Source organism: Juglans regia, chromosome 1, assembly GCF_001411555.2.
Source record: "Juglans regia cultivar Chandler chromosome 1, Walnut 2.0, whole genome shotgun sequence".
Lineage (NCBI taxonomy): Eukaryota > Viridiplantae > Streptophyta > Magnoliopsida > Fagales > Juglandaceae > Juglans > Juglans regia.
This window is the reverse complement of record NC_049901.1, coordinates 37,985,017-38,002,611: the sequence shown is the minus strand read 5'-3', so window position 1 is coordinate 38,002,611 and position 17,595 is coordinate 37,985,017. Positions and strand designations below refer to the sequence as shown.

At 36.0% G+C, this 17,595-nt stretch overlaps 3 protein-coding genes across 6 annotated transcripts in view; 2 read left to right on the top strand and 1 right to left on the bottom strand.

The window, feature by feature from the left end:
- Window positions 1-2,321: 2,321 nt before the first annotated feature.
- Window positions 2,322-8,068, top strand: LOC108987249 (cytochrome B5-like protein). Of its 4 annotated transcripts, none has more exons than XM_035695385.1 (7): window positions 2,333-2,446; window positions 2,723-3,481; window positions 3,951-4,055; window positions 4,163-4,203; window positions 5,464-5,541; window positions 7,342-7,433; window positions 7,639-8,068. In XM_035695385.1, the coding sequence occupies exons 3-7, from the start codon at window positions 3,977-3,979 to the stop codon at window positions 7,703-7,705; spliced, it is 357 nt and encodes a 118-aa protein (XP_035551278.1). In that variant the 5' UTR covers window positions 2,333-2,446; window positions 2,723-3,481; window positions 3,951-3,976; the 3' UTR covers window positions 7,706-8,068. The 4 variants fall into 4 exon arrangements, with proteins under 4 accessions (XP_018815679.1, XP_035551278.1, XP_035551283.1 ...); XM_035695390.1 differs by having other exon boundaries at window positions 3,946-4,055; XM_018960134.2 differs by lacking the exon at window positions 2,723-3,481 and having other exon boundaries at window positions 2,322-2,446.
- Window positions 2,401-17,595, top strand: part of LOC109009972 (deoxyhypusine synthase) — an 871,604-nt gene continuing 856,409 nt past the window's right edge. The window contains exon 1 of the mRNA XM_035695338.1: window positions 2,401-2,446. The gene's annotated coding sequence lies outside the window, so the exon portion shown is untranslated. The remainder of the gene's footprint in view (window positions 2,447-17,595) is intronic.
- On the bottom strand, window positions 8,565-16,642 carry LOC108987252. Its single transcript, XM_018960142.2, has 14 exons — window positions 16,248-16,642; window positions 14,994-15,049; window positions 14,683-14,857; window positions 13,850-13,951; window positions 13,537-13,608; window positions 13,287-13,403; window positions 13,056-13,133; window positions 12,033-12,095; window positions 11,860-11,956; window positions 10,881-10,959; window positions 10,594-10,805; window positions 10,012-10,157; window positions 9,399-9,521; window positions 8,565-9,041 (listed from the first exon to the last, which is right to left on the bottom strand). The coding sequence occupies exons 1-14, from the start codon at window positions 16,332-16,334 to the stop codon at window positions 8,889-8,891; spliced, it is 1,560 nt and encodes a 519-aa protein (XP_018815687.1). The 5' UTR covers window positions 16,335-16,642; the 3' UTR covers window positions 8,565-8,888.

The following is a 17,595-nucleotide window of genomic DNA, read 5'->3' as shown; positions in this document are numbered from 1 at the left end:
TACTAGCAATAGTTGGTATAATTCATTGGGAGAAATCGGCTCAGCTCGTGTTGTCACAGAGGTGATAAAAGCATCATAAGCTGGGCTAAGACCAGTGAGAAGATAAGAGACAAAATCCGGATCTGGTAATGGAGAACCAGTGGCTGAAAGAATGTCCGCAAGAGACCGTACTTTACTGAAATAATCAGTAATACTTTGGTCACCACGGGTAAGATTGGCTAGTTGGAAACGGACTTGAAACCGCTTGGCTTGAGAGTGAGACGTAAATAGAGAGGAGAGGGAAAGCCACAGTGCACGAGAAGTGTTTGACGAAAGTACGTGACCAAGCACGGACTCCGAAAGAGATGAGAATAAAATACTGAGAACAGCCTGATCAATACGTTTCCAGGAGGAATACGCTGGATTAGGTGCAGTGGAATCGGGAAGAAATGCTGGAGGAGCAGTAAGTGTCCCATCAACATACTGATATAAATCTTGCCCACGGAGGTAAGCAGAGATTTGGATTTGCCATAGTGGATAGTTATCAGTAGTAAGTTTGGTGGTGACAAGGTGCGAAAAGGAAGAGATGTTTGCAGAGGGAGGGGAGGGAAAGGGATTAGAGACTTCCATGGATCAGATTTGCAAAGACTGTCAGTCTCTGGCTCTGAGATACCATGATAGAATGATACGATTTCTAGAATTCATTTCTCCTTGTATATTACTGTACTAGTGTAGCAGATATATATAGTTGTTACACACTTCTAGAGAGTCCGAAAAGAATAAAAAGTGGTTACAACTTGAGGTAAAAAATAGAAAGAAAGATGTCTACGGTGCCTCTGTAGTAGTACTTGATTTCTCTGCAGTGATGGTTGTTACACTTGATTTCTCTGCAGTGGTGTTTGTCGAGGCATCAGTAGAGTCTATGTTAATAGAAGTAACTGTTCATTTTGTAGTTTATAAAAATGTGTTATATTAATCCGTATAATTAGAAAAGTCAAAATTAGGGATAAAAAAGAATGGTCACGAGTCACGACGGAAAAGAGTTGGACTTGGCAAAATTACCCCATCCATGCCTACGGGCCACGGCAAATCTGTTTTCGAAAGAAAAAAGAAGAATTTTAACTCCAATAATTACAAAATAGAACCTGTAATCTGTTCATTTCTTAAACATAATTAATTAGTATTTAAGTTAGCCTCAAGTGTTGATTTTACAAAAGTTTAGGAGTAGGTTTTGATAGTGAGTTGAGATAAAAATTTAAAATTAAATAAAATATTATTAGAATATTATTTTTTAATATTATTATTATTTTAGAATTTGAAAAAGTTAAATTATTTATTGTATTTTATGAGAAAATTTAAAAAAATTATAATAATTAAATGAAATGAGATGAGTTGAGAGGTTTCTTGTATCTAAATTGAGAAACTATATTTGCAACCGTGAATTGTGCAACTGCCGCGTAATCGCTTTGAAAAAAGTGAATAAAACATGAGATACACGTGAAAAAAATTAATTTTTTAATAGAAGATCCCACTCTTTTTCAAAATGATTACGCGACGTTTACACACTTCACGGTTGTATGTAGAATTACTCCTTAAAAAAAGTGCCTCATAGTAGATGACAGATCCCAACTCCCATGCAACAGACATGCAATCGATAGCTTCCTCCTCATGCATGTTTCTATAAACTCAATATAGATAGTGTCATGTTCTATGATCAAAAGAAGGCTGGGGTAGGGATTATTCTCAAAGATTTCAGTGGGGTTGTTGTGCTAGCAGCTACCAAAGTAGAAGAAGAAGTTTCTGATCCATCTACTGTTGAAATCCTTGCCATGTTTAGGGAGTTGCCAATATGTGCAAATATGGGAACTGAAAATCTCATTCTTGAAAAATGATTGTTTAATGATGATTTCTAAGCTATAAATTAATAATGATTCTGTTGTGCCTCAACTAGTGTTAGTGTAGGAGACTAGAAGACTAATGCAACTGTTCTAGAATTGTAGTATTCAATATGTCAATCGTCTAGTAATGAGGTTGCTAATAGGTTTGTTAGATATGCTTGAAATGTTAAAGATATAGAGATATGGTGGGATGGTGTTCCCTTTCATGTTTCCCAAGCCGTATAGCTAGATAAACATTTTTTGTAATGCATTTTTAATGACTACAAAGTTGTTTTCTACCAAAAATAAATAAATAAATAAATAAATAAAGGTATATCGTTCGGTCATGTGCTTTGGTCACCACTTAATATTATTTTGGGCTCTCAGAAAAACAAAAAAGATTATAGCCCAAAGGCCCATAATGATAAATGAATTAGAAAAAGAAAGTCATCTGTGCTTCAAAATGATGAGGGGCCATAACCACGCCGAGCTCTTCGCCAAAGGCGCCGACGGCGACATCAACCAATAGCAGGCCGACACTCACTCCTCCAGTTTGGGAGTAAAAATTCAGACAAACAACCACACACTCGGTAAGCACCTCTATCTCTCTCGGACGTTTTACATTTGTATTGGTGTCTACTGAAACACACTCCAATAGCTGCGCTGACCTCCACTTCCGCCAGAATTCATGATCATTTCTATGACCCGTATTTACTTTATCAAAAAAATTTCTATAACCCGTATCTTCTTAGGGTTTGGAGGTTAATCCATATGGGTGTGATTGAACAATGGTGGTTTGTGCGTGAGCCGAGGTTTTTATTTAGTGAAATTTCGGTTAAGGGAACCTGTTTTGATTCGGTTTCCAGGTAATACTGATTAGAAGAGGATATGATCCTCTGGAACTTGGCAGATTGCTTCCTAATTTCAGAGACCTGAACTTGTGATTGCTTCAAAGATTGTTAGGCATTATCAACAGCTCAGCCAAACAAGGATCCGAATCACCTCAGCATCAACTAATAAAATCCACCTCAGCTACACACGCAATAATCAAGCCATCTCAGCATGAAGATTCTTCCAGAATTTCTTAGAATATCTTTCTACAATTCTCTGAATTGGTTTTTCTGTTGTAAATCGCATGTTACGGTTACAATATGCGCCTACAAATAGCTGTAGGAAACACGCACACCATGTGCTTGTTTAAATGTCAAAACTGCCCTGTAACTCTCCTATATAAAGGAGCTCTTGTAAAACAGTAAATTTAAGTGAAATGAATATACAAATTCAATAATTCTTCATGGCATCACACACCTTTCCTTCCATTTCCATGAAAGTTTCTCCGAAGTGTTTGAATGAGGATACAATCTCACGGGCAGTGATAACATCTGCTTGAAGAGTAGTCAAGAACTTGTCAAGTCCTCTCGCCTCTGAATCTAAAATTCCCGATAATAGATCAAATTCCACGCTTGAGGAAGACCAGATCTCGGTGGGAAGGCCGGATCCTTTCCCATCGCCGTCGAGAAGAGCAGTAGAGCAGAGGCTATCTCAGACAAATCGAGATGCTAGGGCTTTCGGAACATCTTTCAGACCACAGACATGGGAACAAAATGCTACGAAGATGAATCACGGTGATGGTTTCTGCTAGGGCTTTCAGAAGAGCTTTCGTTGTTGATGGCTTTTGTTATTTGTCAAGATGCACAGCGAAATAATTGTTTTATTTGTTTAAAACCAAGTCACTGTACACGCTGGCCGGTGTGGCCAGTGTGTTAAAATATTAGCTGCTCCCTAGCAGAACTGGTGGGTTTTAGCTGGAAAGAACGGGTATTGAGTAAAAATTCCAACTTGAGGGTGCCTCTGCTTGAACAGCACAGTAAAACAGATTTTGAACTATAATGCACATGTAGTATATGAATTAAAAGTAGATGCTTGGGGTAGTTATGACCAAGACCACATGAGATTTAAATTGATTGTGCTTTTTGCTTTTAGTTATCTGTCAGATTCCATTTTTGGTTTTACATATAACTTGTTTAAGCTTATCACATTCTGGTTTAGTTTTTTATTTTATTTTATTTGCTCTTAAATCCGATGGAAGATCAGGTGTACGAGGAGCCAGAACTTGAGATATGATGATAGTTGTACTAGTATTGATTCTGGGGTTCTTGTTGGGATTTCTGTTTTTGATCCCACGAGACCGTAAATCTGGTACGTTTGTTTGTTTGTGTTACATTTTCTCTCTGACTAAACACAGATTTCTTTTAATTAGTTGTAATATACATACATCATGTTTGATTGGCGAAAAAATAACGCAGGTAGTACGAAAAAGGTTGAGACAAATGCTAGCAATAAGAAGGTAATAACCCAATAAATTAACTCATAAGTTAATAATTTTTTTACTTGATTCCTTCATATTTCTTTCTTGATTCCTTCATATTTCTGTTTTACATGATATTATGTAATGTCCTGTTTGGTGGTTATGTCGTGTTATTCTGGTTTCTTATGCATGAAAAGTCAAAGAGGTTTCTTTGTTATGTTTAGTTGAGGATATTTTTCTTGCTTTCAGGTTCCAACTAAAGAAAATCGATGTTCCTAAATGGACTAGAAAAAATTGGGAACCTGTTTTTGTTTTTATGAAATCATACAAGTACTATCAAATTTGAACTCATGGATGTTTTTTTAAAAAAATTATTGAAAGAGAACTTGCTGTGTGTGAAGCTATGAATGTGTATTCCAAAAGAGAGAGAGAGCCATGCTGTTAAAGCTTGATCCATGCTTAAATTTACTAGAGCACTCTTTCCCTTATGCACTCAAGGTCAAAGAACTATCCTCTTAAATATTGAAGCACTTGTTGGTTAATGGCTTTATAGCTGATGATTATTTATTATAGAGTATGAGATTGGTGAAAATAAGAGAAAAATTTTGGCCAAAACAGCAATTGAACTCAGCTCATTTACACCACCCTTGAGTTGGTGAATAATGGCAGTTTAGGATTGATGTAAAGGAAGCAATTGTTTGATTAAACCAAAATAATCTCTCAAGTTTTACCCTGAAACAATCTCACCGTATCAAGATGGTTTCTGGACTAACCCTTTGCGGCTGGGATTGGCAAGGGGGTATGTGCAGGTGGAGCTTGTTCCATGTTCATAATTGTTAGATTTCTAGGTAAATAGATTTATCTTAGATGAAGATGCCTGAACTCCATAAGCTTGAGCTTCAAACAATACTGCAGGAAACCTTGATTATGTTTAATGCCAAACTGCTTATGTTTTCTGTTGTTGCTACAATACTGAAGTATAGAATCAAGATTTATATTGCTTGTGCATACCTTTGCAGCATTTAAAAAAAAATTAAAATATACCTATACCCTTATTGTTTGATATTGTTCCTCTGCGGCAGGTTTTCCAACTGTTCCTAGTGGTATCCAATTGTTATCATTAACTACTTCCTTCCACTTTTCTGTTAAAATCACTGACTGCAATAAGTTGTATGAGATCCCCAAGGGATCTAGGTGCATTTACCTTAAAGCATTCTTAATGTGCTTAGTTTATTGCCTTTAATCAATCAGAGATCAATTTTATGACTCTGTAAGTGTGCATTTTGTTTTTGCTTTTAGGCATCCAGCATCTACAGTAAATCTGAAGTCTCGTTGCATAACAAGAAAACTGATTGCTGGATCATCATCAAGGACAAGGTTGTATGTTTTTTTTTTTATAAGTAAAAATATTATATATATATATATATATATATCAATAGGAGTAACCAAGTACGTCGGACATATACAAGAAAACACCTAGCCCATACTAGAGAGCTCCTAATGACCCAACCCAAAAAGCCCATGAAGAACTACCCAAAATACACCAAACCCGAATTGGAATAGAAAGCACCTCCCCAACCCCAACCCCTTGTTTCCCGTAAAACTAATACTTCACCTGAAACTCCCTCTACGAGAACATCTTCATAATGCCTGCCTCCCTTTAGTCTTCTCTCTACTTGAGCTACCACCCTTAGCGTCGTAGCTGACTGTCCAAGAAAGACGTTTTAACTCCCTGTTTTTCCTTAAACTTGATTTGGTTCCTAAAACTTGATTTGGTTTCAAGCAAGTGGCTTGCCTCAATCACAGTGAGTAGTGTTTTAAATTAGTCTTCACATACTCCATGTGAAAGCCCCACGATATGCTGAATCTCTTTAACCTTATTCAGAACCCAATCCGATAGTGAATCCGCTATATTGTTTATTGGAGGAAGAGAAACTAGGTGAACAACATTATCCCCAGACACAGTACCCAACTGCACTCCCGATCCTAGGCATTCCTCCTCACAAGGCACCAACGACAAACCCATAATTTCCTCCCCGCCATATCCTGCATTCAAATTCCGAACCTCTTCAACAGCTATATGGTTGCTATCCATTGTTGCTGTCTCCATTAAGGGTTCCTCCCTTCCATTGACGAGGACATTGCTTGTATGTGCTCCACCCCCCGACGATCCTTTTAGTGTCATTTTGTCAGACCCTACTGCTCCCTCAGGAGACATAGAACAGGTAGGGGAAGCACTACCTTCTGTTACCCCATTTTCATCTTTTAAAAGAGGCTCGTTTGTTTCTTCCAAAGTACTCAAGACCCTGGAAAGACTCTAATCTTCAACTGAAAGTGAACCCTAGAAAAAAGTACCAATCCCATTTGCAACTGGTGACTGAGGGCAATCAGACGACAAGTTACAAATATCCTGAGTGACACTGGCGTGAACAGTGATGCCGGCGTCCGACCCTATCTGTGACGGCGTCGAAACGTCCTTTGCCGGTGCAGGATCACCCCCCCCAATTTGTTTTCGACCCACCACCCAAACCCATGACTAGGTCCAGCCCCTTATCCACTTTAATCATGAGATCTCTCACATGCTCTATAACTCCCGTCAATTGAGCTTTGACAGCCCACAAGACCTCCACTTCTCCCAACTTAACCTGACAACCTTTGTCTCCTACAAGTGCCTTACTCTTTCCTTCCGCTGCGGAGCTATTCTCGGCCGGACTATCCACCAGTGACCTCAACACCGAAGCATACAAGGCACCTTTGACCGAGGAAGGTCTTCCCACTGTCTTTCCATCAACAAACTCCCATTTGTTTGCATGCTTCAGAATAACGGCTTTGGACCCAATAACGTTTCTAATGGACTGCAGAAAACGTTTCCATCCAATGTCATTTGCGCCTTCCGGAATCATCAACAAACCTTTCTTCCTTCCATTCCAAAATTCCGAGAGTTGCAGAAAGTTGCCCCTTGCATTAATATGATGTTGAATTATAAGAACTCCATTACCCATCCTTAGCTACCTGAAGAATCATTCATGACAGTTGAGTTCTAAACAAGGTTGTATGTTATACTGCGGCTTGATGCTGCTTGTGAAAACTGAAATTTGGAACTACCTTAAAGTAGCGGCATTCATAAGTATGTACTTAGTTACTTATTTTAGGCATATTTCTATTTCTGGACTGCAGGTTTATGATGTTACCTCATACGTAGAGGAACATCCAGGTGGTGATGCCATCTTAGCACATGCTGGTGATGATTCAACTGAAGGTTTTTACGGGTATGCATCTATTTCTTAGAATCACTTGGGCTTAATTTTACCTGGTAAACAACCCCATGTTGGACTACGCACCCATACAATGCCTTTATAATTCACCTACCGAATGTGAGGCGTTCAATTGTCTTATGTAGTTTTACTTCTATTGGTATTATATACTGTTATGGCAGTGAAACTTCTAATAGCTTGTCAATCTTCCATTTTGCAGGCCACAGCATGCTACCCGAGTATTTGATATGATCGATGATTTTTACATTGGAGATCTGGAGCGGTAATCAATCACAGCCATCAGTTCGTGATTTACAAGAAAAATGTGCTTCCGAAAATATCATTGTTCTGTTCCCCATTCCTGCCTTTATGGATGACTTCTACATTGGAGATCTGGAGCGGTAATTAATTACAGCCACCAGCCTGTAAAATGGACAAGAGAGACGGTTTCTGCTTTCATTTATGACCTAAAATTGGAGATGTTCTAGTAATTAATTACAGCCATTGATTGGTAAGTTTGACAAGATAAACGTACCTTCCAAATCTGATTTCTCTTTTGATTTTCCTGCCTTAAACGCAACAGTCTTGTATCGTGCATACTAATTATTCTCAGTTTCTTTATTCAGTAAATGCTCCATCAATTGCTTAGATGATCTTGAGCCATCTAATAATAGTCTTAACCAATTTTATCGACATGCTTCACTACGTTTCTATGGTTTGCTTTTCTTCTGGTTATAACTTATTCCGAAGTTTTACATTTGAGAAATTCTATTTACAGTCCTGAAGTGGGGACTGCATGTGCATGCACATACTTAAATGAGAGAAAACATTATTTTAAGAGGGATAATTTTGTAATTTTATAAAGTTTTAAAGTTAAAATAGCCTAGGCCTGCACATGCAGTCCCCAAGTGAGGACTGTACCTAGCATTGCTCCATTTGAAGAAGACTCGATCTTCTCCATTTCACTTATAACTAATAAATGAATGGTATCCATTTTACGACGTTATGTTGACAAGTGAAATGACCAAATGCCCCATGTTTTATATTAAATTGATACTCGGAGAGCTCAAAAAAAGAAATGTACTTACTGTAATTTTGTGTTTGCATAACTTAATGGTCAACCTTGAATGAAGAAGAAGAGGATGGATCACAACTCTACTGTCTGACATTATGAATTGAATTGTGTGTAACTCATAAAATTACATGACAAAATAAGTATAAATTACAAAAAAAAAAAAAAAAAAATCAGCCCAAACAAGGTGGGTGAAGCTGAAGAATCAAATTGATTGAATGGGGGACTAAATTTAAAAAATGATGCGAAAATTCCTAAAACACTTAAATCAATTCAATGGTGGATTCACCAAGAGATCTAACAAGACCTAGTAGTATCCACAGTAATTCTTGCTTCTGAAGCCTTTGCTGCACGCTTAATCTGAAATTGTGGGCAAAATGATCCAATATTTTTCTTTTCTAGACGTCATATTTCTTAGGCTGGCGCCACTGAGCTATAGTTCTGGCCAATGAACCGAGGAACGAGACTTGGGGAGGAGCTCCTTTCTTCCCATATAAGTTCTTTCCTCCCAAGTCCGTAAAAACTGGACCCATATCCCTGCTTCTTTCAATCTGCAAGAGTATACATAAAATCACTTACGGTTTAGAAAATAGGCAAAAACGACATCATAATTAATATCGTTTATTTAACTATAATGTTCCTTTTTCCATTTCTTTCCTTACCCTTTGGATTGTTTAAGTTCATGATACAAGGGAAAGCCTTTCAAATAGGCGGAAGGTAAAGAATTATTGATTAAAAATCCTTGAACCACAGAATATATGGGTGGCAAAGTGAGAAAAAGGGAAGATTGTTCATCTCTAAGCAAATCCATTTTGTATATTACCCGGCATTTAGACAGAAGTGAAATAATACTTCGATTGAAGAAAATCATGTTTTTGTAATCAACAGAAAGACCTTAGCCAGCTTACCTTGAATATCTTTCCATTCTTCAAATGATAACGGATACCAGACCAATTGATAGACTGAGAAAAATGAGAACGAATTGCAGAGATAGGGTATAAAAAGTTATCCACTATCATCGCAATGAATACCTGCTCAATCGAAAATCAGTTCAATTACATTAGTAACTACGTATCAACCATAACCAGGATGTCCCAATTCAAGCAATCGAAATTATGTTGGGTTTTTGCTTAAAATTCAGACCTTCTAAGGTATTCCAACTTGCAATTATTGCTTCTGAATATCAGCTTGGAGCAATTTTTTTGTAAAATGTTCTCGCTTTTAGATATCTCAACATACTATCTTGCATTAATCTAAAGGGGGGCGCAACACTTCTCTTTCCTGATTACTCGTTGAAGTTTCTAGAACCTAAAATCCCTCAATTTACCTACCCTACATTCAGGTAAAATTGTCATTCCAGTCGCATCTATACAGCAAAGGATGAACTGGAAAAAGATCCAAACAATGTATCCATGGCACTAACAGAGCTCTTAGAACTTCAAGAAAATGGTAATGGCATGGATGTAGTAAAAGAAGTTTACCCAGTCCTTTCACTGAAAGAAGAGACTTAAAAGTACTTACACGACCCCAGTTGTAAGAAGTAAGTGAGAGTCGGGATGCCTCAGGAGATAACATGTTGCATAAATGAACTTCAATCCTTGTCAAATTCCACATTGAAAGAAGTTCTATGGCAGTGCATAGAGCTAGGCAGCTTACCAATAACAACCCTGAAAATATCAGTTATTAAGCTGTTAGAACTGAAAGTGTTGTCCGCATAGACTTAAAACTCTCACGTTAATAGTGCGCTTCTCTGCCTCAAATTTCTCATTGCTAACACAAATATCTTATCAAAGTAAGAGTTTTAAACTAAAACCTCAGGGTTACAACACTAAAATACCTCCCCACCCACAAAACGAAAGGGTGGGCAATGGTGGCAGTCTGAATAAAATTCTAAGATTCATCGGTCAACTATCATGTATAAAAAAGTATGATGCTTTTCTCCATAGCTTGAATAAACTAGTAATCCTACCTCAACTAACCCCACATTAATGGTATGAAACTTTCGTGCAAAAAAAAAAAAAATACCACACGGAAGATCCTGCAAATCTGTTTAATCTGATCAATACCAACAACCTACCTAAAAAGGAAAAGTAGTGTGCTCACCAGCAGAAGTCAAGGTAGTTTCCTCGAGTGAATACCCCTTAATGTAAACTCTAAGTGCAGCAGTGATATGAATCAAAGACATAATGTATGGTGCTACAAATCCCCATGACAGGTAGCAGTGGGTAGTAAACAATGCACGATTCATTATCCAGTTAACCTTTGTTGTGTATGACTCCAAAACAAATGTTTGCTTCCTCAAGTAATTCCAATACCTACATAAGAAGCCAAAATTTAAAACAAAGAAATTAATGCAATAGACGTGAGTTTACAAGATGACAATCACAAACCTTGGGAAAGTAAGATCGCTTGCAAGGGGATGAGGAAATACGGCAACTGGAGGTGATGTAATGAGCCTCTTATGAGCTCCTGGGAAGGGAAAATAACAGAAAAAATAAAACAAAAAGCCACTCTCCACCATGCTGGATAGAAAATAAATATAGCTACACTCTGCAGTCAATGAGAGCCATAGCTCGCACCCTTGTCAAAGCACACTAAATTCATGGAGAGAACAAAGCTAAGAACATTACAACACTTCAATCGTCAACCAGCAAAAACTATCCATTATGCACAAGATATGAAATGACTTGTCAGTGATAGCATATCAACCTGTTGAGAATCTACAGAAAATTTGGAATAAAATGTCTGATAGAGACCAGAATGTCCAATATGACATTAAATAGGGAATTAAAACCTAGGATTTAACCAGAGACACTACAAAACCTGAAACTTTCATTTACTGATCTCACACGTGCAAAGTTGGTAGAAACAAAGGCCTAGTTTGGTTAAGGGCATTTTTCAAAATTTCTCAAAAGAATTTTCAAAATCAAACCAAACATCTTTGAATCTCAAAAAAATACTCTATTCCAACTTTTGAACCTTTCATCCTATCATTATTCAAACACAAAAGTCAAAGCAACCTTTACAAAAATCAAAACAAAAACTACTCTTAAACAATTATATTCAAATAACTTTTCAACTCTACCATTCACTTTCACAAACCCCAACACAAAACATATTTTAAAAAAAAGTACTCAAAATTCTCTTTTCAAGAGACCCAAAAGACAACACATCTAAAAGCTTTCTCAAAATTTCTCTTAATTTTCTCAAAAATCTTGAAACCAAACATGCCAAAGGTTCACTAGCATTTTATAAATAAGAAATCTTAGCTTTAATGGCAGAAAGCAGTGCTCTGTGTAGATAAAAGCTTCTGAGTCTCCAAAATGGCTTGCAAGAAAAAAATAATAATGATGATGATGAGTTCATTACCAGCTATAGCTGCAAGAGTCATATCATCAGAGTATCCACCATCTCGAAGTCCCGAGAGCACACCAAAGCGGTCAAATCTAAAATCATCAGCATGCATCTGCAAAAGTTGAAAAAAATTAGAACATCTAAATTATGTAAATACGGTAGCAATGGAGAAGGTAGTATTTGTTTACCATCATGCACCCTCCCCACAGAAAGAATGTTTTTCCACCAGTAGCAAATCCCATTGAACAAGGCTGTGAATTAGAGAGGGAAATAAATTGTCAGATATACACAATCTGAAGGATACAAAAATCGATAACCCCCAATAAGGAAAGCAAACAATTAGATGTGTCATCTATACCAGCCCACTACTGGAGAATTGTTCATTGTTAGCTAACAATAAGGAAACCATAACATTCCAAAATTCTCTTCTAAGCTACTCAAATCAACTTCAATAAACAGATCTCTATCCCAGTAGTTGTGATAAAAATTCAAGAAAACCACCTGGAGACAAAAACTGATCCTTGATAGAACTCTGTTCTCATTGCATTTGAAATTCAAAAACATATAGACCCCTCATCAAATTGTTGCATCACAAATTCTTAGTGCTTCGAAATTTCCAGGAAAACACTCATGATCACATATTTGTTTATTCTCTTGTTACTTGAAATTCACAAGAGATGAAGGAGCTAGTTTTGATATAGTTTCTGGGACAGATTACTGTGAAGTCTTTTCGATCAATATAAACATATTCCAGTTACATATATGTTTATGAACAGTTATTCATTAGAGAATTTTTAACAACTTATTTAAGCATACCCACCCCCCACCCCCCCCACACACACACACACACAAAAGTGCCCAAGCACACACAGGGTAGGTCAAAGAACTCAAACACAAGACCAATCTACCTAACATGTAGTAAACAATGAAGAGATTAGAAAAATGAGAGCATCTTACAAATGCTAAAATAACAGAAATTTCTATATATGAAAATAGTCCTAGCAATATCTTTTTCTTTTTGTGAGGAACCCTAGGCAAACCCAGGCAGTAACTTTTACAACTAATATATTCTGGTTAAACGTACTGCCAGGTTGGAAGTAAAGAAAACCCTACCCTAAAGTATAAAACAGGACGAAACATATTTGTACACATGCATTAAGAAGGTTGGGAAAAAGAACAAATAAATGATACACTCATAGATTGCGCTTTACCATATGATATTCATATATGCAGTAACTCCCTAAACTTCCGGAAGGTAAATCCAGAGGGTATCCAGTTTGAATAAATATCTGTAATCAAATACAAATGAAGTTAAGAAAATCTCAAAATCCACAGTTCAAATAATGTCTTCTAAGCATGAAAAAAATTCACCTTAAAGATATAATGTAAATAAAATAAAATCCTAAGGAATTAGAATACAGAATGTTTGGTAGTTATCATACATCAGGATTTTTTTCCATCTCAGCGGTGAGAGCTCCAATTGTACCAGGGTGCAGCCTAACATCATCATCCAAAAATAATACATATTTGCTCTCATTATGCATTTTCTCCACTCCAACCTGCACAATAGCATTATATTATATATGACTAGCACTTACAAAATATATGTTCTAGGAACAGTAAATTCTCAAATCATACAGCTCATAAGATTATTTCAGTAATCAGTACATTGGCAAAGACCATATTACATACCAACTGATTGTGAATTTTCTGACTACAAGTTGTGGACAAACCAGCTACAATAATCTTAGCATCAACTTCATCCTGTGCATATAAAACATGAATACAAGTGAGGAAGGATAGCCATGGTAAAGTAGCTCGAATGAGTTGATTATGCACCCATTTCTTCATTAAAGATATTAAAAGAAAAGGTTTTCCTTTTTGACATCAGTCTTTTTGGCATTCAGAACCAATCACAGAGTACTCGAGGCTTCTAGCTGTATCTTCTCAATATAGCCAGAGCATATGTAAAGAGAGAAGTAAATAAAGTTCATGAAATAAATACCTTAAAATCTGATATTAACAAAGATACAGGATGGTAAGCAGGGTCTTCTGTACTTTCCACCACAAAAAGAAATTCTACAGGACCGCCATAAAGGGAAGTTACCTGTAACCATTCATGAGACAGAACCTTGTGAACTCTTCAGACAAGTATAAATGTATGCAATTAAGGGGGAAAGGTTCAATGTACATGTAAAAGAAGTACGAGGATTTGATGTGTAATTATTTAAGTAAGAAAAGAATTAGAAAATCCAAAACATGGTTAAAATGCCCAAGTATCAGCTCCAAAAAAAATTGATGTTAAATAATCTGGTCAACAGTGACAGTAGGATATATGTATAAATACATAGCTACACACACATATCTATGGGATAATTGCACTTTTTACCCACAAATTACTGTCCCTTTTTCACTTTGCACCATAAAATACAAAGAGTTCAGAGATAATAGTTCAATTGAGAATGCAATGTGAACCTATTGGCAGTTTTAGGTGCAAATTGAAACTTTCTGTAGTTTAGGATGCAAGCTAAGAAGGGGGTGATAGTTTGTGTGGGGAACGGTATAAAAATTTTATATTTACATATCTTGACTTTTTTCCCTTTTTTTGACAAAAAAAATGCACTTTTTTATTTTTTATTATTTTATTTGGTAAAAATAGTATTGATATTAATTAGGAAAATAGGCTAGCCTAAGTACACAATATGTATACAAGAGAGAATACCTAGTCAAGAGCTAGACATATATACAAGGAAATCGTGAAAACTAAGCCCATTTGAAATCTGTAGCAATTTCCCATGTAATTAAAAGCACACACTAAAAATGCAAATAATTCTTCACCTGACTTCTCCAATTGTGTAGATTGTGCTCTCCAAAACCCTTTAAAGGCATAACAACTGACACTCTGGGCAGATTGACCTGTTTAGCGTGCTCAAGTTCATTAATATCGTGATAAAGAAAAGCAAAGCTATTGCCACGCCGCATACTATCTTTCATTTGGTTGATCTCCCTATTCCTGTGAGAAAGAAGAGGATGTTGGAGATAGCTCAAATAGAAACTGAGTTATTTATACTAAGATTATTAGAAGGATTAAAGCAAAGACGTCATGTCACTAAATTTATCAGTAAACTCAATCCATAGTATTTTGATACCTGACATAAGCTGCAAAAGCCCACCCAATAGCAAGAGTTAAGCAGATCATGCATCCCTACGTTAAAAAAATGGATACAAGTCAATACGCAATGAACTCGATAAGTTTATCTTAAAGAAACAGATGGGGAATGAACTACCACATTACAAACACCATGTTAGATAACTAGTTCTTCGATGGATATAATAGCAACAAGGAATTTAATACCCAATTCTGTTCCCCAATTAATATTGTAGTAACAAGGAATTTAATTCCCAATGCTAGTACAAACTGTATTTTTTGCTGAAATGCCAGTGATGGAACTAGACAAACTAGATTAATATATGCAACTATGCAAAACATTGATCTTTGCAGTAGCCTTTTTGTCGCTAGTCTAATTCCATCTACCACTTAAGGAATTGTTTTCAGTTCAAGTGAATAAATTTAAGACTTAATCTTGAGAAAGCATTTTATAATCTGGGAGTGCAGTTTCTATCTCCTTATTAATACATTTCCACTAACAAGGACTCTTGTCTTTCGGTTTAGAGAGTCACCACAGCTATTGAGAACTATGAAGCAATACCCTATGATTTCAAGGAGTCGCCACAGCCAGCAGATACATTTATCTCTGAATGTTGAGTTATGGTACTTTGAAAAGGAAAAAAAAATGACATCTTCACCTAATTTAACTGTCAAAGTTATATTGGAGACACATTGTCGTGGTAATAACCCAATTTAAAATTGACACCAATATCTTTATCAAAGGGCATAAAAGGCATTCATTTCCTGTCTTTAGCTAGAATGAGCTATCCATATCTCGGACTAGCATAATGAAAAGTTCTACTGTTTTCGAAAAAATTCTTTTATGCCAAATGATAAACGAAGAAGGATGTTTTCGGTCTCATAATAAAGAAAAAGAGAGAAACTCAACTTTAATCTTCCGGAAAACCACGGCTCGGCCAATTAAAAATAAAGGGAAAGATTAAAAGAAAAAAACTAGTCCTCCGTTTGGTTGCCGAGAAAATGTAGGAAACATAAGTAATAAAAAAGTGAATATTAGATTGTAATTGTTTAGAAAGAAAAGGAAGAAAACGTACGAAACCAGCCAAACAAAGCGATGAGGCTCTATTCCAGACAGAAAATCCAGAAAAATAAGAAACGAGAATCACAATTTCCCATCCCTTTTACCCTTCAACAAATTTGTCGAAAGCCAAAACACTTACAGATCTGAATTAAACACACAAAGCGCAAGTGCGAAGGGAAGAGAGAAACAAACCTGGATCTGAACGAAAACAGCAAGAGGACCACAGAAGGCTCTGCTTAGAGAGAAGAGGAACAAGTCGAAACCCTCCATTGCAGGCATTGTCGCTGCCTCTCTCTCTCTCTCTCTCTCTCTCTCTAACCAAATCTAGTTTCTTTAATCCCTCCGAACCTGCGCTTTCGAATACGCCAAAAACATCCACAAAAGAACCAAAAAAATAAAAAAACAAAGCTTCAGATTTTCAGCTAAAAGAGTCTCCTCTTCACTATCTCTCCCTCTTCATCAGATCACCATGGACAGAGTAAGAAGAACATGGAGAGAGAGAGAAATTACAAATGGAGGAGGAGGAGGGGTCACTGAGAGAGACCTTTAGGCCACAGAATTATTATGTTTTGTTTAATTTTTTGAATTTATTGCCCAAATTAAGTTTGTTTTTGTTTTTTCAGAGGGAGAGACCGTTAAATGGGTTTGTTATTTACAGGTAGCATAGATTGTATTGGGGGGATGAGATGTGATGCACCGATGGTGGGCTGAGAGAGGACTGAGGGGGCATTGGAAGCGTGTAAGGTGGCACGTGTGGATTAGTCTCTATTTTTCCAAACAAAAAAAATCATACATTCTTATTTTTTAAATAAGACAAGACAAGATAAGATGAGATGAGATATAAGTAATAATGAAATGATTTGTAAATAATTGTAAAATGATTTGAATTGAGATGTTTTATAGGTTTTTAAAAAAGTAGTGAAAAAAATTGAATAAAAATATTATAAAATTAAAAAATGGATAAAATATAAATTTTTTAATATTATTTTTATTTTAAAATTTAAAAACAATTTTGATTTTTTATATTTTATTTAAAAGTTTTGAAATTTTATAATAATTAATTATAAAAATTAAAAATTAAAAAATATTTATATTTATAATATTAAAATATTAAAATAAAATGAAATAAAATGCTTTTACCATCCAACCAGGCGTCAATTTCTTTTAGGGAAGAAGATGCTGCTTTATGATTCGAATCTTCATCATTTGCCGCGTCAATCTTAACAGTAACTTTGTTTTGGCCTTCTGTATTACCCTTTTCGTGTTTGGGTCCTTGCATGGAGGACAGCTCGTCTTTTTGTTTTGGTTCTTTAACTTCTTCACCAATTTTGGCCTATAAATTATTAGACTGCTTTTGTGTTATTGCATTTGATGAAATATATAACCGAAGAAAAATTATATTCGTAAGTCAATGTGTAAACCACATCTTTCATGTTTTTGACAAGGCAAAATTTGATCGATAAGATAAGTTTAAAATGAAAAATTTTATTTATCATCTTCTGCGCCACACACTATATAATATGTGATTTGATAATTTTAT